Genomic DNA, 27,695 nt, shown 5'->3' on the forward strand with positions numbered 1-27,695 from the left:
CTCACATCTTCTGCTAAGTAAAGGTAGCAATACAATGTAAAAATAGTGGACTATAATATAAAGTAGGTCCTGCATTCGCAGCCTGTTTTAACTAAATGTATGCAAATCTTGTCAGCAAAATGTACTTGAGTAGCAATAAAAGTAAAAGATATTCACTGCAAACCAAGGTGGACCAATGTTGATGGATTTCTGCAAGACAATGAACTTGTATTTAAAAATTAGACATGACCGAAGAATAACTAATATTCTTGTTATTCTGGTGGACCTGGATGGGTCAGAGCCTTGTGCTATGATAGGCGATAGCACTAGATTCACTTTTTTGAGGCTTCGCTTTCTGTGTTTCATTTCATTCCTTATATTATTAAAGTTTTAAAATCCTAATGTGCTGTAAAGTAACAAAACTATAGTGTTCAGAGTTAGAACACTTACCTCTGCACTAATCAGACGTCAAAGTGAAAAGCAGCATAAAATGAAAAGTATACTGAACTGTAATAAAGTGTACTTGGTTACGGTGCACCACTGCAGTATAGTCGACTCAAATGTAAGCTGACGTTGTGGATGTTCAAAGGAAGTTAAAACGACTAGATGCTGTTGACTTAATTTTATGTTATGCATTTCGGAAGGAAGCACTGTACTTTTTAAACCCACAATACATCTATTTAACTAATACAGACAGTTAAGAACTGACACCCAAAGCACGCCATCGGGGTATAGGCCCAATACACAATGTTGCAAACGTTTAATCTATATCGATCTCTGTTGAGACTGGTGATATTTTTATACTTTGTTCTTATTTTAAAAGTTTCCTTGTGTTGGTCATACAGCCACGACAGACACGGCGCCATAACAACAAACAGCAGCTTGGAATTATGCTCATAAATTCAAGTGCACACGTGGACGCGCTCATTCGCTCCGAGGACGAACCACCCCTCTTTTAGCCCAGAAGTGGTACGCTCCATGTTGGATGTGTTCAGCTCATTGACCGGCGGACAATCCTCATCAGTACCGCCAGAGCCCCGGAGCCTCCGACAGACCGGCCCTTCATTCCCGCACAAAGCGCGCGGCATCCTCCAGCCTCTCCGTCCCGCCATGAAACAGACTCTGAGCGAACTGATGAGGATGAGCAGGATATGCCGGATGATATTTGCCACTTGTTTGGGATCCTTTATTCTGGTCATCTTTTATTTCCAAAGTATGTTTCAACCAGGTAGGATCTCGCTGCTCTTTCTCTCGGGTGTGTGAGTGCGTGTTGATGAATTGCATCCTGCCTGGTAACCTCCTGGCGCGCCGACACATCGATTTGTTCTGGCTGTACAGTAATGCGCCCGATAAATAATTGATACTTGCGCGATGTAAAGGCGTAAATCAACCAGAGTGAGTACGGTGGTTTAAATCGATCTTCCACGTGAGACCGGTCGCCTTGTTGCGCGTTCCGGCGTTTGCTGAGCTGCTCTTTTTTGGTTGAAGTGTTTCTTGGTTTGTGTGTATGTGTGAGTAACCTGGGGCTGGCCACTCGCTTCCCTTCAGCTGACAAGTGGCATGGTGGCAGTAGCGGTGGGGGGGCTTTTTGTCTTCACAAACGCGGCTTGGCGATAGGAACTGGTGTACGGGGCAGCACTTAGGTCTGGCACGCAGCGTGGGCTGTGGCATTATGCTCAAACCCTCCCCAGTGGTTCTCGCTGTCAGGAGAACAAGGAGTTACTTTCATGTGGAATCCATATCTAAAACGGAACTGTCTCTGGGGAGCGTTTAGGACGCGTGTCCTGTCTGGAGACCAGCAGGTAGTAATTTCTTGCACAAGAAAAGAGCTCCTCTCCATCTCAGCGGGGGCTCGGTGATAGAATTTGCATCTAATTATGTTAAATTATGTAATCTGATCTATTGCTTTGCCAAATCTCCGCTGTCTGGATGGATGGAAGGGCTGTACAGCAGCGTCTCTGTGCGCCGAAATCACACAAGTCTGCGCGTCAAGCACAGGCGCAGCGACTATTCAGGCTCAGGGCTGCCGACCTGCTGCACAACAGGTCTACTAAAGCTCTGAACGGAGAGCATACTTTCGGAGTATTTGCTTTCTCTTAATAAACTGAAGCACCAGACATTTAAATCCCAGAAAAGTCCCGGTGTCTGCGCGGCTCAGCGGCTCATTTCAGATTGACTGGATCTGGCTACGATACTTAAGGTTATAATAAACATATAAAATATCTACAGGGGTTTAATGCCACCATGTCCACTGGTGAGATCGTGTAGAGACGTGGATCGGTGCGCAGGTAATGATTTGGAGACATCGCTGCTCTGTGTGGGTAATGGGGCTGCGATGAAACATGAGATAAACAGAGAAAGGCTAATATCATCCATGGGAATATGAAACTGAACTGACCTGCTGTTTTTTCTGTACACACACTGCCACTGTGTGAGTCACCAGTGCAGGTGCTGCTGCCATAGATGGACCATCATTTCTATTTCTAATCTGCTCAGAAATATTACCACAATACACGTGTTCTGTGTATTAGTAAGTCACTGGGCTTGTTATCCTTGAGAGTTTGATATCTTTTGTCACTGATTTAAAGTGTCTTTTTCAAGGATAACCTGACAAAGATGGCACCAGGTGACATTTTTAAACATAAGGAAAAAACACAAATACAAGTAAACACAGCAGTCAGACTATATGACATAACACATTAGACACACAACTGTTTCAAACGAATTTCATGCACCATTCACACCGACAAAGAGTTCTTTTAACATTTACATTAAGTCATCCACAATAACCAGTTGTGGCAACGCATCCAGTCCAGTAAGGCTAAATGCCAGTTTCGTTACTTAGAAGGAGAAAATACATTTTATTTAGGCCTCTGTGATAACTTCTGATCTATAATTATGTCTAAATACTACTAAATATTTGTCAACAATTCTATTTCAACCCCTTGACCACACTGTAAAAACAAATCTTAATATAAAAGTATTTTACTGTGTGTTTTACAGTTTTGTACTGTTCTTCTAGAATATCATTAAATTTACATCAATAGACTGATTTCACATTTCAAATGTAAATTAACGTAAAATCACAGTAAATGTCCATCCATCCATCTTCATCCGCTTTATCCGGGGCCGGGTCGCGGGGGCAGCAGCCTAACCACCTCAGCTGGCTCCTGAGGTGGTTCGGGCACTGTAAATGTAATAAAACATAATTTCCTTGTTTTTTAAATGTATCTGTCTGTACATGAGCATATTTAGATTGTTAAAATAATTCACAAATGCATCATAATTTCACAAATATCTGTCCGTTATTTGAAAGATTGAACTGTTAAATTCAAATGTGATGCTATGGAAAAATATATAAAATGATTCGTATAAACTTTTTTTTACATCAAATAATAATAATTATTTTTGTTATTTAGGGCGATCGTGGCTCAAGAGTTGGCAGTTTGCCTTGTAATCAGAAGGTTGCCGGTTCGATCCCCGGCTCGGGCACTCGGTCGTTGTGTCCTTGGGCAAGACGCTTCACCTACAGGTGGTGGTCGGAGGAGAATTATAAAGTGGAATTGTAAAGCGCTTTGAGGGTCTCAAAGAGCACGATATGAATGCAATCCATTATTATTTAAACCAACTGTTAACTGTATATTTCTGTACATTTAAGTATTATTATTCATATTGCCGCATTCATTGACCTTGTTTATAGGTAATTTCATTGTTTAATCACATTAAAATGTTCCTAATTTAATGTTTAAAAGCACTTGAAAAAGGCAAAATTCCATGTAAAATTAGGGCAACAAATTGTATTTTCATTACTGGAAATAACCGTATTTTCATGAGTAAGTTATTTTCTGTTATTTTACGGTAGTATTTTGGCGCCCCAGCTGCCAGAATATTACTGTTTTTTTAAGATGTTTTTTCTAACAGTGCAGTTTTGTTCTTAGAAAGAGCAGAGACTGTGTAAAAATGTGTTGTATATAAAACTGGTCCAACTTTAGTCTGCTGGTTACTGTGACACTGAGCTCTGCTTAGTTATGATGATTTCTTATTTTCATCCAAATTGAAATTAAGCAAAGCAGTTGTTGGTCATAGCTTTATAGTTAGGAAGGAGTCACACATGGAATAAAATGCAAAGATTAAATTCTACTCAAAAAATAATGCAACAGTTATGACAATGATGATGATAAAATGATGAAATGATGTCTTTATTAGGGATGGGTATCGTTTAGGTTTTATCCGATACCAGTACCAAACCGGTACTTTTGAAACGGTGCTTAAACGGTGCTTAAACGGTGCTCGAACCGGTGCTTAAAGAATGGAAAACACAAAATTGGTCCAAAAACCTCTCATGTTTAGCTGTTTTTTTGTAAAAAAGTTAACAAGTTAACATCACATTGACCTGTCTCTGTATTGTATGTACGGTCGGCAAGGTCTGTCATCTCGGTTGTGGGCAAAAGACCTGCAACTGACAAATAAAGGATCATCTCATCTCATCTTTTCTGCAGCTATGGGGCATATATGGTATCACTCTTGGCTGGAAGCAGTGCTTAAACAATGGAAAAAACACAAACTTTGTCCAAAAACCTCTCATGTTTAGCTGTTTTCCACTTTTTCTTTGGTCATTTTAGCCTTTTTGGCCAGGGTGAAGGGAGTATCTGCCATCAAACAAGAAGGCAGCCGCATGTAGCTATGATGATGTTTGCTAGTTCACCTTACATGCATTAATGTAATAACGTGGTTAGCCTACTCAACGTAAATTACACACGAACAACATGAAGCTACTCACGCAGAGAAGAACGGCTGCTGCTGCATCATCATCCTCATCATTCTGCTACACTGGCAGGGCTAGGGGCCAGGACTCTCCTCTTCGGGTTCTTGGGGGATGTTGCTCCAGGTCTGATAACAGGCACCACACCCGCAGTAGATGTGCTCGGTGTGAGGTCTCGCAGCAAGCTATCAAATACGGCGCATTTCTCGGCTTTTAAAAAAAACGCTATGCGTCGCCAGGTGTTTCATCGGATTCGAGGTGTTACCTCCTTTGACAGTATCACAGTATCAGCTTAAAGCACTTGTTGCTGCTGAGTTTGCATCTTTTGCTGTGAAGTACAGCCAGACTTTGACCGCTTCGCCTTGGACATTTTTAATCTGTAGCTCTGCTCTAAAAGAATGTACGTACCTGGGCCCGCCTACTACGCTCGCAAAGGTAAAATGATTGGCTAGAATCCAAAGTGTCTGACATCTCAGGAAAAAAAAGCACCGAAATAAAGCACCAAAATGTGCGCTGCTTTTCGGTCTGGTTACTACCGTTTATGTCAGAACCGGTGCCACAATGGCACTGGATACCCATCCCTAGTCTTTATAAGATGTTGGGCTGTTTGGTGCTGCCAGAAGAAGCTCAAAGAGCCTTGGCTTGATTCTGCATGTCTCTATAGAAAGAGATACCGAGGGGCTGAAACACCAATTACTCCACATGATTTTCAGGTTTTAGATAATGATGGTGAGAAACAAAAATTATAGTAAAATAATTGCTGTATTGCCCAGTTTTCTGTGCAACTCCAACTTTTATAGGTCAAATTAAAAGTAGTTTGCAGTGTTGTGCAAAGGTGCATGCACACTGACTCTGGATACAGATGCTCATGTTGAAAACTCAAGTGAAAGCTCTGGTGTACTGGGTAGCAGCAGAGCTGTACTGCCTGGCTCCAAGTGAGAGTCAAATTTTTGTTAATATGGGTGAACTGACCCTTTAATCGTCTTGATGCACGCTCAATCATCCAGGTTAGTAAATCCCAGAAAGGTTGATTCTGTTGATCTGGATGTAGAGTTTCCAGTCAGTTACTTCAGTCTCAACTAGACTTTGTGACCCTTTATGCATTTAAAATGTCTTCTTAAGACGCCCTGTTTGCGAAGATCCTGGTAGAATCATAAGATTTATTTAAAAATTACGTAACTGTAACCTGCTGCAGGAACACTGTACAGAGAGAGACCTCTTGTCTGTGTGTCATTAAAGGAGCTTCCAGGGCAGGAAGTGATTGTAATAGTTGAACCGAGCCTCCATAAAACTGTTCTCAAGGACCCCGGCATCATGCTCCAAGAGTTGTGCCAATCGCCACAGATGTTGCATCAGCTTCTGCTCAACACACACACACACACACACACACACGCACACGCACACACGCACACACGCACACATGCACACACACACACACACACACACACGCGCACACGCACACACACACACACGCACACACACACAGAGAAATATACAGATTACAAAGTGGATATTTGATGTCGTCATGGCAATGACATGGTCTGGATGCTGTGATTAAAGAGGACACGTTTAAAGCAGGGTGTTTGTGCAGGAGCTTGGTACAAGTTTAAATGCTGGAGTGTGTGTCTGTGCACGATTACACAGCTGAGACGGGTACTGCTGACTAGCATGTGTGTTTACTGTTGCTGACTTCCTTTATGACATTTATCGTTATCTCTATCTTTGCCATCTTATCCCTCTTTCTGAAATGACTTAATCACCCTTTTGTAAGCCCTCTGTCCTTCCCCTCCCTTTCACTCCTTTACATTCCTGTCTTTCAAACACACACACCAGCACTGTCATTGTTCTTCCGATAAAGTTGGAAGCAGCGTCTCCGTGGTTCAGGCATGTTTAGCTGGTTTAGGAATCCCACTGGGCCTCCCAGTGTAAACTCTCACCTCTCCTCCAGGGCTTGCAGGATCACGACCTCTTGTAGAAGAGACAAAGGAAGGGGGATGAGGGTAGAGTGGTGGTGAGCTGGGTAGGGGGTTTACAGTGGTGTCACACTGTAGTCTTTGCTAATATCTCTACAGAATAAGGCTTAAGAGCTCAAGTGTAGTCTGAGGCAAAAAGGTTTTTGTGTGTTCACCGTGTCAAAATGTCAAAAACTGTCAAGTTTACGCTCAAAAAGAAAAATCATTTGGCATGAATGGAAGTGTGAAGAAGCATTTTGCAGCTCTCCAGAGACTGGTGTTTTACCTGTGGTCTTTTCTGCTCCCAGTGCAGTTCATAATCTCTGCAGTAGAAGGAGATGCCCCGGTAATGCTGCCAGTGCACTGGCATTAGCCTGCAGCTCTGTATTCAACAGCTTGTTGAGCGCACGCCAAATGAGATTCTGTTTGGCGCGTACTGCCAGCCTAGACAAAACAGGCAGAAAGCATGGCGGCAGGGAGAACATTAGCAGTTCTCATGCTCAGAGTGAAGTTAAGCTGTTTGCACCTGTGTCAGACATGACGACTCTTTGTTAGGTACAACTGTCTGTATCTACGAGTGAATCGGGAGAACAAGACTGTCGTTCTAAGGTTCTGTTCTCAAGGTACATAAAGAATAAAATAAAGTTGTCCCCAAACCTGAAAAATGTAAATTCTCCCACATGAAGGTCTTTTATAAAGTCTTTTTACTGTACCATTAAACTTGATTTATAGTGAGTACGGTTTGCACTCATGCACATGTGCTTGTTTGTCAGCCTTGCTCTGCCAGCAGGACTGATCCTGCCTATCGTCTCAGCTGAAACACAGGAAAGACGTTTGACTCGACACACTCGTTAGCGCTTCAAAATGGAAGATAAGGACCATACTGACTATTGCATTGGCAGTGTGAGCAGTCAGATATGAGAGCCTCACAGCACATATTACAACCAAGCAGACCAATCAAAACGGTTATGGTCTTTGTTGCTGGAACATATAATTACTGTTTTGGGTCCATACAAAGGAAGTATAGGTAGTTACTTTGATTTAATGCTGTACTTTTATTCAGGTTTAAGGAGTGTTATTTGCATGGCTCATAACGCTCATGATGCTCAGAACCACGGCCTCTCTGCTTCTTCCATTTACTCTGGCATTTAGCCTCATGACACACAGTCTCTAAATGATTTATCCAGGATACCATGTTAGGGGCTCTCACTAATTGTCAGCAGTATTTATCTATACTGACCTAATACTGATTACATGATCTGTCATTATACACATGCTTGTATTCTACACACTACAGCAGCTGAATTCCTTGGTGCATTTGCCAAACCTCTCATCACACGCTGGATAAAAAATGGCAAAAGTTCTAAGAGCTTTGGTGGAAGCTCTCAAGGCTTTTCTTCCACACTGAAATGAAATATCCAGAGTTTGGAAAAAGGCAAAGTTAATCTGACAAAATGACTACTGGCATGATAGAAAAGCCCACATTAGGATGTCGCTCAAATTATTTAGGATGCCTACGGTGAACAGTCCTGCCTGCCTGCCTGAAATATGGAGTCATGAATTTCACGCAGCAAAAAAAGGCGGTGTAGGGTTTTAAGAAGTATACGGTAGATTATTGGTGCAATACGCATCTCTGTGATCACAAATGCGACAGCCAGACGGGGAAACATAGGCCTTTCCTGCTGAACGGAGACTGTCACAGCTCTTGTTGTTGTATAGTTCAGCTTGCTGACAGCCAAGAGCTACAACCTCTGGCCTTCCACCTTAATCCTTTCTGGGTGCATTCACCTGCAGCCTTCATTGTGCCTGTGACAGATCTCATCTGCGTCACCACACTGAGTTGCTGCTGGGCCTTTAAAGGCATCGTAGCTGCAGAAATCAGCACGGCTAATAAGGCCGTTTGCTTCGTGGGCTTCTTGTCTGGGATATCTGGAGTGTGTGTGTGTGAGGCTGCAGCCCTGCTCGCCCACTGCACTGTCTTTGCTCAGCCTGTGAGAGGTAACCTGCTTGTGCACCCAGGCTTCAAAGTTGCGTGCTCACATTTCACGTCTGCCACTGGAGCAGCCAGCTGCTCGCTGAGACAGACCTCAGTGACCTCATTAGAAATCTCAACATTATTAGTTTTGTTCCTCGTGTGTTTGTGTGGGAGAGAGAAAGCTCTATGATAACAACAGAGATGGACGAGTGAACTGATTCTGTCTCGAGAAAGAACAAAATCCTAGAATGTCTACAGGAAACTCAAAATTCCTCACCTTGGTTGCTCTGTGGCGTCAGCTGTGGTAAAGAGGCTGAGTCACTCGGGTCAGTGACCTCAATTATGGGGCCTTGTAATCTGAAAAAATGGAGAGCCTCTTTAAGAAACTTGCAACAAACTGAGAAGAATAGAAGAATGCCTTTGCAAAGGCTGCTTTTGTCTAATAGTTTTATTATTTAACATGTTATAAAACAGAGAATATTTCTAACCAATTCTTATCTGTGACCAAAATGTGCCTCTTTTCACCTTCTTCAAACAGACAAAAGAACGTTTTGTCATCACTGTGGCATCATGATCCATGAAGACAGTTTCTGTGTTCTCCTTATCAAACCAGCATTTTTAAGATGACATCTTTTCCACCCTAACAAGACATTAATTGTTATCTTAGGGTGGAAAGTAGAACAGTGAGATTGCTCAAACTGTCGGGCTGGAATGGGAAAAGAAATGCGCTCTCAAGTCCGAGCTTCTGAGTTTGTCATGAGCTACAAGTTGCAATTTGGTATTTCTGCGTGTACAAGGCGATTAGTCTTTACTTTTGAAGAACCGAGAGACACCCTCAAATTTTCTATTCACACAAAAACAGAAAGAAAAATGCATCCAGCAGTGTAAATCATCTGGCTGTGTGCGTGTCTTCTAGCTACTGTTATTGATTTGCAGCTTTTTTCTTTTTATTCTGGTCAGCGTGCAGGTTCATGCTTGCTCTTTGCAGTTTTGGTTTCAGGAGGGGATGTTGGCCTTGTCTGATTTGTCTGTTTTAGGAAACGTCTAGAGCAAAGCATGTGTGTTTTTGATGCTAACACCTGTGTGCAAGTGAGACAAGCAAGAGCAAAAGCTTTGCACCTGAGCCATGAATTCCCATCAAGCTTGCTGCAGTTTGCTGGTCCAGTTACCCAGAGCAGGTATCTCTGTTCCAGCAGCCTGTCTACTAAAAAGCATTCAAGAGCTTCAGATGTAAAATGTGAGAAACAGACTCGAGTAAACTTTGCAGTTTACATGTGTATGATCACTTCAGATCCTCGATGTGATGACTGATCACTTTAGCGCTTACAAAGCCGTGGAGCTGCATTAACATTTAAATGCACGGTGCTCAAAGGTCAGTGATGTTTTCAACATGTTGAGAAATCCTCAGAACAGCGCACAGATTCACTTTTCTTCTGAGGACAATAACTACCAGCTGCGGCGACTGCAGCTCAAACCGCTGCTTTAACATATGCTGTCACAACCAAACTGCTCCCTTTCTTTTAGAGCCTGTTGCCACTTCTCAGGTTTCCTGTGTATCCTTCCTGTTTAGGGTTCCTCACAGAACCCGGCTGATGTTATCACAGTGCGAGGAGATGATCCAGATACACAGCAAAGCATAGCTGCCTTGTTTGGATTCAGCCTCATAGCTGTGTTTGTGTACCCCCTTCTTTACCTCCAAACGTTGTCCCCTTTCCCACCTCTCTGCCACTTTATGTCTGTGTGTGTTGTGAGAGTGTATCCCGGATGTCCTGTGTGTGTAATCCCGGTTCTGCTGCTGTTTTCCTGCTCTGCTTAAAACATCCAGTGCATCAGAGGCGGGGGGCGGGGAGCAGGGGATCCCTGTTATGGCTCGTTCTCTGATCCCAGTGCGCCCTGATGAACTCCCACACATAACGTCATGATATGTGTGATGATCAGGGATGTTCAGAGTAGACTTAATGTCTGACATTGCTCTTGATGCATTCTTACAAAGTGCAGGAAAGTCTCCACAAACATGAACCCAAGGGCCAATTTTTGGAGCTCATGGTAACTATGGCGCCTCACTGAGGGCCAAAAAGGTGCATATGGACAGTAAAGCTAGACATATCATTTCGTTTAGCCACAGGTGCAAAAAATAAAGCAACAGAAATAGAAAGAGCGGCAATGAGACTGGAAATCCTCTATACAAACACTAATCTATTTTCATTTCATAAAATTATGTACAGCAGTCGCTCGTTTATCGCAGGAGTTACGTTCTAAAAACAATAAGTGAAATCCGCAAAGTAGCCAACTTTATTTTTTACAATTATTATAGATGTTTTAAGGCTGTAAAACCCCTCACGACACACTTTACACACTTTTGTTAGACAGGCATGAACATTTTCACACTTTTCTGTCTTGTTTAAACTCTCAAAGTTCAAACCTTGTAGAAAATGAGTCCAGTATTACAGAAAGAAACCAAAGGAACCCGCAGGTGACGACGTTTCATCAACACTGTTGTTTGTTGGGGAGAAAACTTACCCCCTAACCCTATCCCCAGTCTGTCAGTGCGCCCCAGGGCAGCTGTGGCTACAATGTAGCTGCCATCACCAGTGTGTGAATGTGTGTGTGAATGACAGAATGTAGTGTAAAGCGCTTTGGGGTCCTTAGGGACTAGTAAAGCGCTATATAATGCAGGCCATTTACCATTTCACCATTTACAGGACTCACTGCTAGGATCGAAGATTTATGTAAAGTTGACGAGCTGAACATGTTCTGTACTGTACAGCAGACACGGCACGAGATTGATTGGCTGTAGACTATTGTCAATCAGGACGCAGAACACAACGCGCTGTAAAAAAAACAAAAAACCAATGGAAAGTTGCCCCCCCCCCCAAAAAAAAAAAAAAAACAACAAAAAAATCTGTCAAACAGCGAGAGGTGAACCTCGTTATAGCGAGGGACCACTGTATAACAATTTATTATTAACAAAAAGTTCATATTCTGCTTGGCTAACTTTAGACGAGGGCTAAATTCAGGGCTAAAGGACAATGAAATGTATTGAACATACACCAGCTAAACACAAAAGAGGGATGATGCCAGCTGGAAAGTTTCAGGTCTTTATCATCTAAAGAGCCATCGCTGTGTTACTGTGCAGTGTAGGCCGCACCTGTCCCCATCACAGCTGGAGGGACGTTACAGTAACACTCAAACAACATATCAAATCAAATCACTTTTATTGTCACATCACATGTGCAGGTACATTGGTACAGCACCTGTGAGTGAAATTCTTGTGTGCGAGCTTCACAAGCAACAGAGTTGTGCAAAATACAATAATGTAAACAAGCAAAATACGAGAATGGCTACATCTGAAACTAATAAATATATGTACAATATATAATAGTATATGCATTTCTGGATGTGTATACTAAATATTTTTCTACGTGTGTGTGTGTGTGTGTGTGTGTGTGTGTGTGTGTGTGTGTGTGTGTGTGTGTGTGTGTGTGTGTGTGTGTGTATACACATATTTTAAAAATTAAATAGAGTAAACAATAAATAAAATAAATAAAAATATACAGAGTTGAGACATGTGTAAAACAGTGGCATTAATGTACAGTATGGAGTGCATATATTTATAGTCAGATATATCAGGCAGTCAAACGTGTTATAAGAATATTTAGAATGTTTCCAGGACACTGAGTTATAAAGTAACAAAGATTACATTCAGACATTAAAATGGTGGGCATTGCAGCTGACTGCTTCTTTAAAATGTAAACAGTGTATATACACTTATATTTGTTGAAACCTAATATTAAACAAAGGTAGGTGACTGTCCTGACTCTTTAAAAATCTTTAGTGTAAAACTCTGAGCAGCCGGAGCCCTGACACTGAACACTCATTCACTAGAGTCGGTCACCATCTGCACGAGCATCTGGACTTCATTAGTGAGGCGATGAAAGGACTGCCACAAAGAGAGACACTTGAAAACACACACACACACACACACACACACACACACACACACACACACACACACACACACACACACACACACACACACACACACACACACACACACACTCTTTGAGCCTTGATTGAGATTTACAAAATCATGTGATAGAAGTTTGCCACAACCGGAAATATTTCCTTTTTGACATTTTGTATCAGTAAGAAAACAATTTGCACACGAACAATAACACAGCTTTTATGGCCATTATCAGACACAGTGAGACATTCCCATAGCTCGGAACAACAACCAGGCCTATTCTGAGTGCAAACAATGGACAGACAGATACTGTCAGAGCCAACAAGTGTGTGTGTGTGTGTGTGTGTGTGTGTGTGTGTGTGTGTGTGTGTGTGTGTGTGTGTGTGTGTGTGTGTGTGTGTGTGTGTGTGTGTGAGGCCTTTCTAGACCAATTGGCATCTACGTTTACCTCCCCAATAACTTCACTGGAGCATCATCAGCAAGGCCTTGGGGGATTTGAAATGCACCATCCCTCGCAGAGCAGACTCATACTTGCAACATTGCACAAACTGACTCTGCAGTCACCCAGCTTTCTTTCCCACCCTATAAAAACCACCTGATGTCTGGAGAACCAAAGTCTGCTTTATATGTGGTCCTCTGGATTCAAGTCTGTGACTGCAGCTGGAATACAACATAAAACTGTATGGCAGAAACAGGCACTCTCTAGTTGTGCACTTTTCATTTGCACAAACTGGCAGGAGGAATCAAGCAGACTATTATCTGAAGTACATCCTTTGTAAACTTTGACTCATGGAGAAACAAAGAAAATGACTCGTGGTGATCAAAGAATCACTTGTCAGACAGGGAAGTGCTAATGTTAGCCTCAGCGGTGTGGCCTGCACATAAACATCTGCCCACCATGCATCATAAAATACGTCTCACAGGATGTTTTGATGGGTATTCATCCATCTTGTGTTCAATCAATTTACCAAAGGCAAGATTGTGTCCAAAAATTCTTCTCTATATGAGTCTGTGTTCACAGGGGGATTATAGAGCAGTAAACTGAAACATGGTTGTGATGTGCCACACATCCATGTTCTGCAGTGACGTCTGGATCGTCTGTAGTTGTCTTTGTTTGAAAAGGATGCGTGCTACACTAATGAAGAGGCAACACCGCAAATGAGATCTTCAGTTCACTTCACTGAACAGCTATATTTGGTTATGGATCTATCTACCTGTCTATATGCCATGTTTTCCAAGCTAATTGTGCTTACTTTGGATTTCTCTAATGTTTAGCTAACATTGGTGTTTGAGCAGAACAGGAAGCATTGCTTTAAATGAGTCATGCAGTAATACGAGAATGATCAGTGTTTAATGTTTCCATTTGTAAAATTGGTCCCATTCTTTGGGATACAAATGAATAATCTCCTTACATACAAAGCCAATTCACATCTAAGAATGACCCTGTTTTGTTTTATTAGTTTGTTCAAAGATCTGCTCCTCCAGTTGAAGTAACTGTGCCTGAAATACCACAGAGGGTTTTTTCCTTTAAATAAACCGTATAATTAATTATTACAAATTGCAGTAAAATATAACATCTCAAGTATGTGGAATGACAGCTGAGACTGTTTAATACAGACTGATACTAATAATTGTGTAATTACAGGAAAATCCAGAGCAGCTTTAAATGAGATGTGTCTGACTGGAAGTGGGGGGTTCAGCATCACTGGGTATGTGTATTTACTAGCATGTTGATTACAGTGTAGCTTGTAGTGGGAGTGGATGGTTCCAGTGGCTCATGCACAGCGGCCCCTTGTGCATATGCTGGCACAGAACAACAGCAGCAGCGGAGATGGGAATGTAATCACAGCACCGCTGCAGATAAATATCGATTCGGTTGTTATGTTTTAGCCCCAAGCAGGACATCAAGACGTCTGTGTTTGCCACATTTAGGCATTAGAAGTCGCAGTCCAGGACTGGGGCATATTCAGGAGGTGACAGAAGTGCTTTCAGGCCTGATCTCACAGTTAGTGTTTACCCTGGAGTGCAAGGAGCCAGAGGAGTGTGTGTGGGTTTGTGTCTGTGCTCAAGATGGCATACAGTCGCTCCTGCTGCTTCCCCAGGACAACTCAGCAAGTGTATGCATACATGTTTCCCTGTGTGCCTCGAATCCTTGTCTTTGGAAAGTCAATGAGTTAATTTAGGAATTAGGTAAAGTAACTGGGCACGATGAGGTGCTGAGCTCTTTGAAAGTCAGCAAAGTGCAGCGTATAGAGCATAGGCTCTGTACACGTGAGCAAATAAAGAGGGTGACGGTGTGTTTCTGGCTGCCAGATGTACTGTAGACTGTGTGGCATACGAGAAGTGAATCATGGCTTTAATTAAGTGGAGGAAGGCTGAGTCGTGTCTCATTAAATTGCTGGTGGAAGAACATTTAAACCTGCCTGTTCTACATCAGCTACTGGGACACTTTACAGAACAACGGGAGGGAATTTCCACTCCTCCTCCTTCGACTCTTCTTCCTCTAGCCTCTCCTGACTCACTCCATTTGCCAGAGAAAAGGAATTATCTGCCCTGTGTACTCTTTGAACACTGTTAAATGTCATTGCCTTTAGAACGTTCATTGTATGATAAAATGCTGCATTTCTTTAAACGTAAGTCATCCAGGTCTACTAGGAGCTTTTTAAATGATTAGTAATATATTCAGTTTTAGCCCTGGCTTTCTCTGAGCGTGGCAATCCCCCAGGTCTGTTAACCCTGCCACGGGTATATTGCTCATCCTAAAAATAAATAAATACATTGTAAAACTGTGGCTCTGCCTTTGTCAAGCCTGAGAAGACAGTCACAGTGTAGCATAGCATAATGATAACTAAAACAGTATATAATATTAGACTTAAAGACGGTGGATTTTTAGTGGGAAAACATGGGTGGTGTATATATAGGTGGCCCATATTAGCACTTACATGCTACATGAATGAAAAAGATCACCATCCAGATTAGCATGCCTGTAAATGCAGAACTCTGGCGTGGATGGTTAAGTCCGCCATTGAGGGTCCCAAGCCCGGCTGAGAAAGGAGGAGGGTTGGCGTTGGGCTAGCGACCCACCCTGTAAAGATCAACTTGCTACTGAAAGGGCAAATCAAAGTTATCATGACCAAGATGGCTTCAGGATACCTTGACATCCATCAACACACCTGAAGGACCTCAACTTCATGGATGACATCGCTTTGTTGGCCGACGTCCGGAAGAACATGACGACCATGACACCAAGCTTGGAGCAAGAGGCAGCCAAAGTGGGCTTGCAAATCAGCGGGAACAAGACCGAGGTCATGAGGATCAGTTACGTGATGACTCAGGATCCCATTGTAGTAGGATACCAACCGCTGGAGGAGGTGAACCAAATCACCTACCTGGGCAGCATCTTTGCAAGCGACAGAGATGCTGATCATGACGTCGTGTGTCAGATTGCGAAAGCGGGTGCGCTCTTCGGCCGATCTGGTCGAACGCAAAGATCGATCTGGCGAGGAAGATTAATCTGCTCCATCATTATACCTAACTGGAAAACAGCAGCCAAAATCACCAAAAGACTCAATGTGGCCCAACAGCCATGGCTAAGTCAGATCCTGCCTGTCTCTTACTGGGACCATGTCACCAATGCAGAAGTCCACCGCCGGACTACACGTCCGCTCCATGACATTTTGACTAAGCCACAGGAGGTCACATTCTGCACCAAGTCCTGCACCAACTGCCCAAGATCATGTGGAACCCACTCCATGGAAGACACAAACCAGGACGCCGCCGTACAACATGGCAGAGGACTATCGTTGATGATTTACGCGCCTTAGACATTGCATAGGATGAGGCCGAAGCAGCCGCAGCTGATTGATTATGCTGGCGGAGATCTGCCGCCCAATGCGCTGAACGGTGCAGCAGGACCTAAGTCTAAGTAAAAGCATATCACATGACCACACATGTTTACTGGACTTGTCTCCTGAGCACAAAATCAGTAGCAACATGATAAATGATAACGGTCTTGCAGAATGTAAGTGCACAACATCTGCTATCGTAGACGGCAAGGGTAATAGATAGTAATAATTTGTTACCTGTGTCGTAGTCGAGGCAGAGTCCATAGTTTTGTTTGGAAAAAGTCCATGTAAATGACGTGAGTGAGTGAATGTGTGTGACTGAAAAAATATGCTTTTTTGGTAGTGTAAAGGTGCTGTCAGGGGTCAGTGACACTATAATGTTGCTGCACAAGTAGCAGTTGGCCATATCTTTAAAGCCCCTTCCTACCAGCTGTCAGCTGACTAGGCCAGTGTTAGCGGTCCTCGGTATCATTTGGCTGCCTCTTCAGAGAGCCTGTGATGGTTGACTAGCACGTCATCCTTTAAAAAACTTACGTTCATCACCCTAGGGACCGTTTTCTGCCACGCCCCAAAAAATGCTATAAAAAGATTATATATTCATATTTTTTTCCACTTTAAATCAGCCAATCTTTTAGACCTACTTCTCCTTGAAATATTCATGTCAAGTTTTAATTACATTTCGCGGATTTTAACCCTTTATATCCCGGTTTCGTTACATGAGCGCACTGCTTTTTTTGCCCCCAAAAACAAAAAACTTGAATATTTTCCAAAAAAAACATTTGAGGTAATATTCAATTGTTATTATAATTAGGCCTTTAGATGGACTAAAGATTGGCACCAAGAGTCATTTCAATCGCCTTTTATTTTTTTTCCAGGAGCGCATTTCATAAAATGCACACTATCGACCACGCCCAAAAAGTGCTATAAAAAATTTATATATTAATATTTTATTCCACTTTAAATTAGCCAATCTTTTAGACCTACTTCTCCTTGAAATATTCATGTCAAGTTTTAATTACATTTCGCGGATTTTAACCCTTTATATCCCGGTTTCGTTACATGAGCGCACTGCTTTTTTTGCCCCAAAAAACAAAAAACTTGAATATTTTCCAAAAAAAACATTTGAGGTAATATTCAATTGTTATTATAATTAGGCCTTTAGATGGACTAAAGATTGGCACCAAGAGTCATTTCGATCGCCTTTTATTTTTTTTCCAGGAGCGCATTTCATAAAATGCACACTATCGACCACGCCCAAAAAGTGCTATAAAAAATTTATATATTAATATTTTATTCCACTTTAAATTAGCCAATCTTTTAGACCTACTTCTCCTTGAAATATTCATGTCAAGTTTTAATTACATTTCGCGGATTTTAACCCTTTATATCCCGGTTTCGTCACATGAGCGCACTGCTTTTTTTGCCCCAAAAACATAAAACATAAAACATAAAATATTTTCCAAAAAAAACATTTGAAGTAATATTTTATTGTTATTATAATTAGGCCTTTAGATGGACAAAAGATTGGCACGAACATTAATTTCGATCCGGTTTTAATTTTTTTTCCAGAAGCCAAAAATGTCCCCAGGCGGCGCTGCTGCTCCTGCTCCCCCGGGGAGGAGTGCCTCTGCCGCGGGTGTGTTTCGCGCAGCGCCGGAGCATATGGTTCGGTTCCCGTGTCTGCAGCACACACTTCCGCTACCACGTGAAAACAAATACGTCATTTCCTGTTGATTAAAAAAAAAAAAAATCAAACGAACCTAAGGGCAGAAAATGGTCCGGAACGAGCAGCGGGCCAAGCTGCTGCTGTACGCGGGAAATTAGTCTGCCTTTTCCGGGTATCTGTCTCGAGCAGGCCGCTGGAGAACATGTGTATGTTCCAGCAGGCGTCACATGTGGAGCAAGGGCGCCACCCGGTGGACAAATAAAAAAATTACAACTCTAAGGCCAGTACTGCAAGCGGAAGCGGAAACATAACCGAAGACGATCGATTTGACCGTAATTTTTTTGCCGTGAAAAATAGCGTTTATAATGGGTTTCAATGGGGCACAAAACGGTCCCTAGGGTGTTGAGTGTGAGTATTTTTGCTGCTAAGCCGTGTTAGGCTGATGTAAGAAAATCAGACTGAAAATTTGAAGATTTTACAAAAACGAAACCGGCTGGCAAGTTTGGCTATGCTACACCCAACACAGCGGAAATGGCGTTCATACGAATGAAAAAAGTGGCACAAAAAGAGCCCAGTATGACGTGAGGGCTAGAGTAAATGTCTCTGAGAGTCACTGGGGAGATGGCTACTTATTGCCACAGAATATATCTGTACTTGACAAAAAGCAAGCAAAGGAACATCTTAATAAAGTGTTATACAAGAGTATATCCTCCTTTTGCATGCATTCTTCCTTTTACTGCTATATAGAAAATGACAAAATAGCTAACAGGACAATCCGAATACATGGACATAAAGTCATTATGTGTATTACTGCTTGACTGATTGTACAGCCACTAAACATTTTACCAGGCACTGATATCACTTTTGCTTTTTACCACAGCACACTTGTTTCAATTCCTCCACAGAGCTCTCTTTGCCACTCTCCATCTGAGCTCAGTGTTGCATGAGTTTTTCCAGCCTTGTTTGTTCTGCCAGCGTGGCCAGTTTGGCCCATGGAGCTGGTGGATGGTGCCACTGGCCTTGTTGCAGATTCCACTGTGCAGCATGGCAGTACGCAGCTCAGCGGCCGTTCTGATGGAGTCTCAAAGACTCTTCTCATGTCCCTACATGGAGGTCAGGGCGGACACGTTGGCAAACAAATTTCTTCTCATCACTGACTCAGCAAGAAGTATGAATATGCATACAGACACACACACACACACACCACTCGCCTCTATAAACCTTGAAGACAGAGCTGCAGAGCAATTTTACAAGGCTGCATGAGTAAACAGAAGGCTTATTCCTTTGCTGGAGCTGATAGTTAGTGAGTTAGCTGTGTGCTATTCTTTTGGAAGTTATCTGTGTTTGTGGCAACTGTCAGATAAATACAACCACAACAAAGTATCGCAACGACAAACATTACATGCAAGCAACAAAATTCATCACCAATAATCAAAGTACCACGATATACAATATCCCACGCCTCCAATGTGACCTGGTCTAAAGAGACATACTAGAAGATACTCTTGTATGAGTAGTTTACAGTGTGTTGCCGTGTACTTCTGATCTGATGGTGGTAACTGCCACACTGTTGCTGCAAACCTGCAGTTTTACTAGATATAGTTACGGTTTGAATTGAGTTTTTTCTACAGGCCAAACAAGTTTCTAGTTAAAGAGAAATACTTGTATTCATTTACAACTTCAGTGCAGTAAACAGCTACTTTTATGGGTCTTTATTTTCCTGATGTTTAACTGAAGAAAACTACTTAATCACACCAAGGAACAACCGTATCCATCTTTTTTTCCCATTGTCTGCAGTCAAACCAGCATCAGCAAATGCCAAATGTAATAAAAGAGTGATATAACACTCCCTGTAGTGACAGTAGATGACACTGCAGCATTTACTCTACCTCCACCAAAAACCTGTAGAAGCCTGTAATGGGACAGAAACGGACAGCGAGGAATCGGATAAGACTTATTGCCGGGGTCTCTTGCATGCCCCACAGCTGAGCCCTCACATCTTTCCACCCTTAACCCCACTGAGGCTGAAAAGATTGTCCCTGAAATGAGTGAGGGACAGATCTACAATGAAGAGTTACACTACAGAGAACAAGACCATGGAGCTCAGTTTGATTTTATTTATACCGTGTGTGAAGAAGACTCCCCATGCATCTGATAGATATGACTCAAACCAGTGCAATGTAGCTGCTTTAACACCAATGGTGTTTAATCTCTGTAGCGAAACACTGTGATCAGTGGTACTGAATGCCAAGATGTAGCAGAACAGCCAGAGCGAGATGAGGCGGCTGTCTGAAGACTGAAGCATTAATTAACGGTGAAACTTCTTTGAGCAGTCTTGTTGAAATGATTGAATTTAACTCTGAAAAATCGATAGGAGCAAAAGCAGTTATCAAAGTTGCTGCACGTAACGATGCATCTGTGGGACGGCTGTGAATGTTGCTCCTACAGTTAAAATCATATTTGTGAAGTTATTGCTAGTTAAGGTTGCAGGGATACTTGGACTGACTGAGCTCTGAGTCTGTGTCAGCTTGGCTGCAGAGCTGCACAGAAACCTGGGTGCTTCCTGTTTTCCTCGATCTGTGCCAAATGTCCTAATTTCACCGAGGGCGTATTTGTTAAAGAATAGAATAACAAAAATCTTTCAGGCCAAATGAAGATCTTTTGATTGAGTTCAGCAACGTTTCCTTTGGGAGGAAATGGTGTTGCTTAAAGATGCTTTAAGGCGCATGTTTGAAAGTTACACAGGGGAGTCAAGCATCTCTGACTTGTTGCATACCTGAATGCTATTAATACAAAGCCCAGGTGGTTCAAAAGAAAGTGTGCTCTGATAAAGAGTATGTGGGTTACATTATGAGATACATTGCAATATAAAAGTTTGTAATTAATCAAAACACAGATTCCTTTGAAATGCCTTGTTTTAATGTTTACCAAGGAAAACATAAACTGTTGATCACACGTATGTGTTTTACTGGGCGGAGTTTCAGATTAATTAAAGGTAAATGAGTTAGTTCAAAAGTCTGTATAACATGCACACGTTTGAGTGTAAAAGGATGGATTATGTCAGGGCTGTTTATGAACACAGTCACAGTAGTCTGAGTGCTTCACTGATGAGGTGAAAGCCCAAATGTTCCTATTATATTTCAAAGTGCTCAAACGAATGTCCAGGAACATGATGTGTTTAACGCCGGAAGATGTTTTCTTCTATATGAAGAAACTTTAGAGGAAAGCTGACATGACAAAAGCTAAACCTGGAAGTATGTAAACTTAGTAATAATTATTTTATATTTAGACAGAGATATGTGTTTTTGGAGGCAGGCCTATGGTGGAACTATTTATTTACAACTTTCTGTAATCTTCTTTTCCCCAAGCTAACTGATTCTTAGCATCTAACTTTCTGCAAGAAGGCAAATAATTGTTGTTTCAAAGTGTGGAACTGTAGTTTGATGTCCACAGAGCCAATGGCTTCTAACAGGCATATTTAAGGTGTGGCCAGCTGTTTATGCAAAGTCTTGAAAACATCATGGCTCCCTGAGACTCTATGATATGATCCAACCTGAAAATTTTCAAGTCAGACTTGGCCAAAGATTTAGCCCTCAGCAAACATCTCTGCAACAGTTTCCCACTGCGGTGATTACAGTAATTAATATCTCAAAATGAATGTGTTTACGCCTTGCTGACATGGCAATGCTACACGCAGTACCAAAGACAAGGCTGAGTCTTTGTGAGTCTGCTTTCTGTACAGAGTCAGAGCCAGACTGCAGTCAAACCACATGCAGACAAGCAGAGCAGAACATCAGAATACCAACAGCTGTCTGCTCCTCGGATCCCTGCTGTAGTCTGCTGACACTCGTCTCTTCTGTTGTATTTGCTTCTCTGCAATATTTCATTTTCCACTATGTACATATGTTAGGGCCACATTAAAGCATTTTAATATTATTAAAGACAAAAGTCAAAATGTGGAGACCAGCTGGCACAGTTGCTTCAGAATCGGTTTTAGGAACAAGGAAAGGATTTCTCTCTGAGCACATAAACACAGTATGATGTCAGGATGAAGATCAATAATATTGTTTTCCTTAATGTGGCCCTAATACTCCTTTATGCTTTCAACTATGTCTCATTGATATAAATGTACCAACATTAATGATTAAACCAGATTCTGAACTGGACCATGCTCAGACTTGATATGAATGCGTAGTAGTTGGTATTTGCTAATAGTGTCCCTCTGAAGCATGAATGCTGATATATGATCTCAGAGCCTTCATTTTAAACACCTGCCAAATATAGAAAAGAAAATCCAGAAAGCTATATCAATGTCCCCGTCTCATTAAAACCACCACAGCAGCAGGCACAAAGCATAACTGTGGCTTAAAGGAGTCCAGAAGTTTAAAGCTTTTCTTTAAGTACATATTCAGCTCCAGCAGTTGTGACTCGGAGGAAAAATGGGATTCAAACGTCTGTACAACTTTGCAGAACACCTCTGCTCCGTATCTGCCTCGTGTGCAGCTCACCGACCATAAATGGTCAAATACTGGTGCGACTGAATGTGGCTTAAACTGATACTACGTTCTCCTCTCATATTTTCTGTGCTTGCCTCTGGCTTTTCCTGCTCTTTCTTTTATTCTCCACTTTGATCCCCTTTGCTTCCTTTATCTCACCCTCTCCTGTCCTGCTGCTTCTGGGTTTCTGGTGCTTACACCATGCTGCCCAGCAGAACCTCATAGTAGTGTCTCTGAGAAGGCCCAGCTGTCCTCTGCATGTGTGTATGTGACAAAACTGTTTATGTAGCCAAAGGTTATCCATCTGTGTGCTTCATGAATCACTGGTATTGGTGATTAGGAGATATTTATGAGAAGGCTGGGCATCTGTTAACTGCTGGTAAAAAGGGGGAAAGGATGGAGGCAGTGATAGTGGAAAGAAGTGCAAAGAATGACAGCGAGAGATGATAGAGGATGGAGAGGAACAGATGCACAAAGCGTTTACACCTTCCTCCTACTACCAGCTTGCTTTTCGGGCAGGATGGGGTTGCCATGGTGATGGGCGTCCCAGTTGGCTGGGGGTCCTCTTGACACAGTAGCGTAGCAGAAGTGTGACTTCTGATAGTGTGGAAAGGCTTTGTTGGAATCTGTTTGGTTCAAACACATCTAAGATGTGAGAAGACAGAGACAATGAATAAATCACAGAACTGTGCCTTTAGTTATCGTCACTGTCAGGAACAAAGCCTCGTGTCAACTTGCCCTGTTTACTGCATGACCAAAATGCATTTGTGTGTTCACCTAATGGGGTTTGAAAGGCTTTCATCAGCACAAGCTTATATTATATATTCTATAACCCATAAATAACAGTTGAACATATTTTACTTTGGGTTAAAATAGAAATATGACCACATTTAGGAATATGAGGTTGCCATGTAACAGCTGGAAAATGACCTTTGAATAAGAGGTCTATACGGCACATGTTGTATGGGCCAAACCAAGACTGTTTCTGATCTACGACCTTTTAAATTTACTCTCACAGTTTGCTTTTACTGCATGTTTTTGTTGTTGTGGTGGTGTTATCACCTTTGTTATCTCTGGTTTCTAAGAACAGTGCCATATTGGTATGGACTTCAAACTCCTGTGCTTAATTTTATCTTCTCATTGTAGCCATGGAGGCTCTACACTTGCCATCTTTCTAAGACCATAACAAAATGTTTTCAACTGGTATGAGCTTGAGAAAAACACTGTAAAAGTGGGAACGCTGGGCTGTATGGGTACTGCTCTGAGTGACAACTTGCAAAGATAGAGCAAGATATTTAAATTGTTGTCACTGTGTATAGAAAAAAGAAGGGTAATTCAGGATTAAAAGCCAAAACTGCTTCCTTGCATCTAAAACACCTTTATTCACAAAGCTTCTTGTTTGTTTGCATCTGTCCTTTAACACACGGCCAAAAGTTGCACCTTCACATTTAACGTTTTTTCTTTATTTTTACTACTTTCTACATTATAGACACAAACTAAAGGCATCACATCTAAAATAAGCAAGTTGTGTGGGATGATGTAGCAAAGAAAATAAATAACCCTAGATATGTTTTATATTTTAGATTCCTGAAAGTAGGCACCCTTTGCTTTGTTAACAGCGCTGCCAACCCTTGGCCTCCTTTTAACGAGCTTCATGATGTAGTCACCTGAAATGGTTTCACGTCACAGGTGAGCCTGTCAGGGTTCATTTGTGGGGTTTCTTTCCTTCTTAATGCGGTTGGGACCATCAGTTGTGCAGAAGTCACATTGGTACACAGCTGACAGCTCTATCTGACAGCTGTTAGAATTCATATTACAGGAAGAACCAATCAGCTAGGTAAAGAAACAACAGTCCATCTTTATTTTAAGAACTGAAGGTGAGTTAGTCTGGAAAAAGCTTTGAATCTGTCCCCAAGTGCAGTCAGAAAAACATCAAGACTACAATGAAACTGGCTCACAGGAGGACGCCCCAGGAAAGGAAGACCAAGAGTCCCCTCTGCTGCTGAGGGTAAACTCATCCGAGTCACCAGCCTCAGAAATTAGCAGCACCTCAGATTAGAGCCCACACAGAGGTCCAGCAGCAGACACCTCTCTGAGGCAGCCGTTAGGTCAAACAGCTGCTAAGAAACCACGACTAAGGGAAAGCAACAAACAGAAGAGATTGTTTGGGCCACGAAACACAAAGAATGGACATTAGAATCTGTGCTTTGGCCTGATGAGTCCAAATGTGAGATCTTTGATTCCACCTGTGTGTCTTTGTGCGATGCAGAAAAAGTCAACTATTGTAAAGAATCTAAAATATATAAGATGTTTTGAGTAATTGTACACTTTCTTTTTTACTACATAATTCCATATGTCTTCATTCATAGATTTGATGCCTTCAGTGAGAATCTACAATGTAAACAGTCATGAAAATGAAGAAAAAAGCGATAAATGAGAAGGTGTGTCCAAACTTTTGACTGGTAGTGTGTGCAGTGGACAAACTTCTGGCTGACAGGAAACTGGCACGCTGGACAAGCTGCTTCTGGGTCTGATTTCACTGTTCTGAGATCAGTTATAATCTGTACATTTGTGGAAGTGCTGCTAGTGTTCCCGTATTTCCAAATCTTTTCTTATATTTGTAAATCTCTCTGATGTTGAGTTGTAATGAGTAGCACACGTGTTTGTTTGTCTCGGTGCCATTTCGAGGTGCTTTCCGATGCAAAGTCATGGCTGTGTCTGCTGTAGTCCTGAATGGCAGAGAACCGAAACATCTAAGATGCAGCTTTTATTCTGTCGCTCACTGAATCGTGCTCACTCACACACATATTAACACATGGGCACACAGAACCATAATTTCCCCTGCCATCTATTTTAAGAGGACTTGGAATCCTCAGAAAGAAAACACACACACTGTAATTTAGCGGTATATAACTGTAGTGTTGGAGGAGCAGCCAGTATTAAAGGTATCTGAGTGCACAGAGAAAAGGCCAGCCAAACGAAAAGAACAGAAGAGCACACATACATGTGTGGTTCATTTATGCTGTAGTATATTGTTCCAGATTATGTCTTTAAAACTACTTACAGTAAATACATAACAATTAAAACTGCACCGTCCCCTGAAGTAGTTGTTCTGGTCTTTTGCTCACATATGAGTCAAGAGCATGTCTAGGAGCCTGTCTTCCTGTTTCTGTGTGGGTGGGCATCATCAGGAAACAGACATTTAGACAGAAGCACAGAAATGAGCGCTTGTTCTTTTCCTCTGCACACTTTTGTGTCGTGTTTTCTCTGTATGGGAAAGTCATGCATTGAGGGGTTGACACATAAAAAGCAGTGAGTTTCATAGTGGTGACAATGAGCCTGAGATCTGTTGGACTCGACTTGTGTATGTATAAAGATCGAGTCACATGTTTTCTTAGCCTAAATACAGGCAAACACTCTCAGTGCTCACTTTTACACCATCATTAGCTATTTTTACCATGTTTGTAATAAGAGTTTAACAAAGTCAAAAATACCACTTCAGTATCAGGATGCTAAATATATAACTGGGGAATGTAGTGACTTTATCAGCCAACCCAGTGAGACAGGTTATATTTGTAATGCATGTGAGAACTAGGGATAAGTAAAAAGCCAACATCCACATGTAGCAAGAAGCACCTGGTTGCTTAGTGCAGTATGTTCAGGGTTCAAATATTGAGGAGGGATACAGGAGGAATTCCAAAATAACAACACTGATCCGGCCGGGTGGAGTCAAACGATGATTTTAATGAACATCAACTGTAGATCTCCGCCCAAAAAGAACCTTCAGATTGCTTTTGATTCATCAGGGTTAACGCCCCCTCATGCGTCATCAGATACAATACATGCATACGTCAAATCAAAACCACAATGACTTTTAACACAGTTTGAAAAGAACACCGCCTCGTCTCCATCCCAGGTGTCTTCCTGTCGCACGTCCTGCCCGCTTATCGTCTGGAGCATCAGGCCCACGTTCTGCAACAAACTGTCACTTGTGCAGACATCAATAAAAGGAGCTACTATCAAAGCTGGTGATCCAGAGGCTACAACACTGTTGGAACAATAGTGAGCAGTATGGATATAATTTAGATGATGCCCGGCCATCTGCAGTGGCAGATGTGTCTGCTGATTGGAGAAAGTTGTGTCCAGACTCAAGGTAGGCACCTAACCAAGAGCACAACTCAGAGTTGATGCTTGCAGATGTGAACAGTACTCTATGCACCAACCCTATTTCAATTATCACTGAAAACAATGTGCTCCAATGAACCTAGGAGCACTTGGGTGTACGACCAAAGAGGCCTCGAGAGAAAGCTCCCATGAAAAAAAAGTCTGGGGGTCAAAATCAAGAAACCCAGACAGATATTAGTCATTTAACTGAAGAGCAGAAAGGTATCACAAGAGACAGTTCCCACATGATTAAGGGGCACAAGAAACTGTCCTAATCCTAGTCCTAAATGGTCCAAACAAAACCCACTAATACTTGGCTAAAGATATGTTGAAGAGGCCAGTAGAATAAATGACCTGTTCTCCAAAGACCCAAGTTGGATGTACTTTCAGCTACAAGGGAACTATAGCAATAGCAATACATCTGAGAGAAAAGGGCATCACACAACACCAATGCCAAGTACCTGGTGGACCACAGAGCAGACCACAGCAGCTCCGGAGAGAAAGAATCAGTCGTTATCACAAAGGCAGATTCCTAGCAATCAAGGAAGAGCTACACGGCACTAGGATACGACATTATCCACACCTACTGTGGAAGCTGAAGGAGCTGACAGCACTATATGAATTCCTGGCAGCAAAAATAAAGGGCTGCTAACACGGAGCAGAACAATTCTGGTCTTAAGGGATCCTCAAAATTGTATTACACCATGAAACTACTGGCCAATTATCTCTTTCCAGACCACTGAAGAGTCTCTCAGGCAACACAGCAAACAAACAGTGTATGCAGTAAAGATGTGAGCATCACTGAGAAAGGCATCGGAAATGACACCAGAGGGCCAAAGCACCAGCTTATTGTTGATAAAGCATCAGGACTTAAGACCAGGCAGACAAGCGT

The 27,695-nt window shown here is 42.1% G+C and overlaps 1 protein-coding gene across 2 annotated transcripts in view; it reads left to right on the forward strand.

Moving 5' to 3' along the window:
- Positions 1–987: 987 nt before the first annotated feature.
- The window catches only part of chst11 (carbohydrate (chondroitin 4) sulfotransferase 11), a 101,759-nt gene continuing 75,051 nt past the window's right edge, over positions 988–27,695 (forward strand). Inside the window, exon 1 of one of the 2 annotated variants that reach the window (XM_085386172.1) lies at positions 988–1,207. In XM_085386172.1, coding sequence (XP_085242298.1) covers positions 1,090–1,207 — 118 coding nt within the window. In that variant the 5' untranslated portion in view covers positions 988–1,089. The remainder of the gene's footprint in view (positions 1,208–27,695) is intronic. The other variant, XM_085386173.1, reaches the window with a different exon arrangement.

This window comes from Rhamphochromis longiceps, linkage group LG17 (genome assembly GCF_057381845.1).
Source record: "Rhamphochromis longiceps isolate RC_006_pf linkage group LG17, R_longiceps_female_GT1.1, whole genome shotgun sequence".
NCBI lineage: Eukaryota > Metazoa > Chordata > Actinopteri > Cichliformes > Cichlidae > Rhamphochromis > Rhamphochromis longiceps.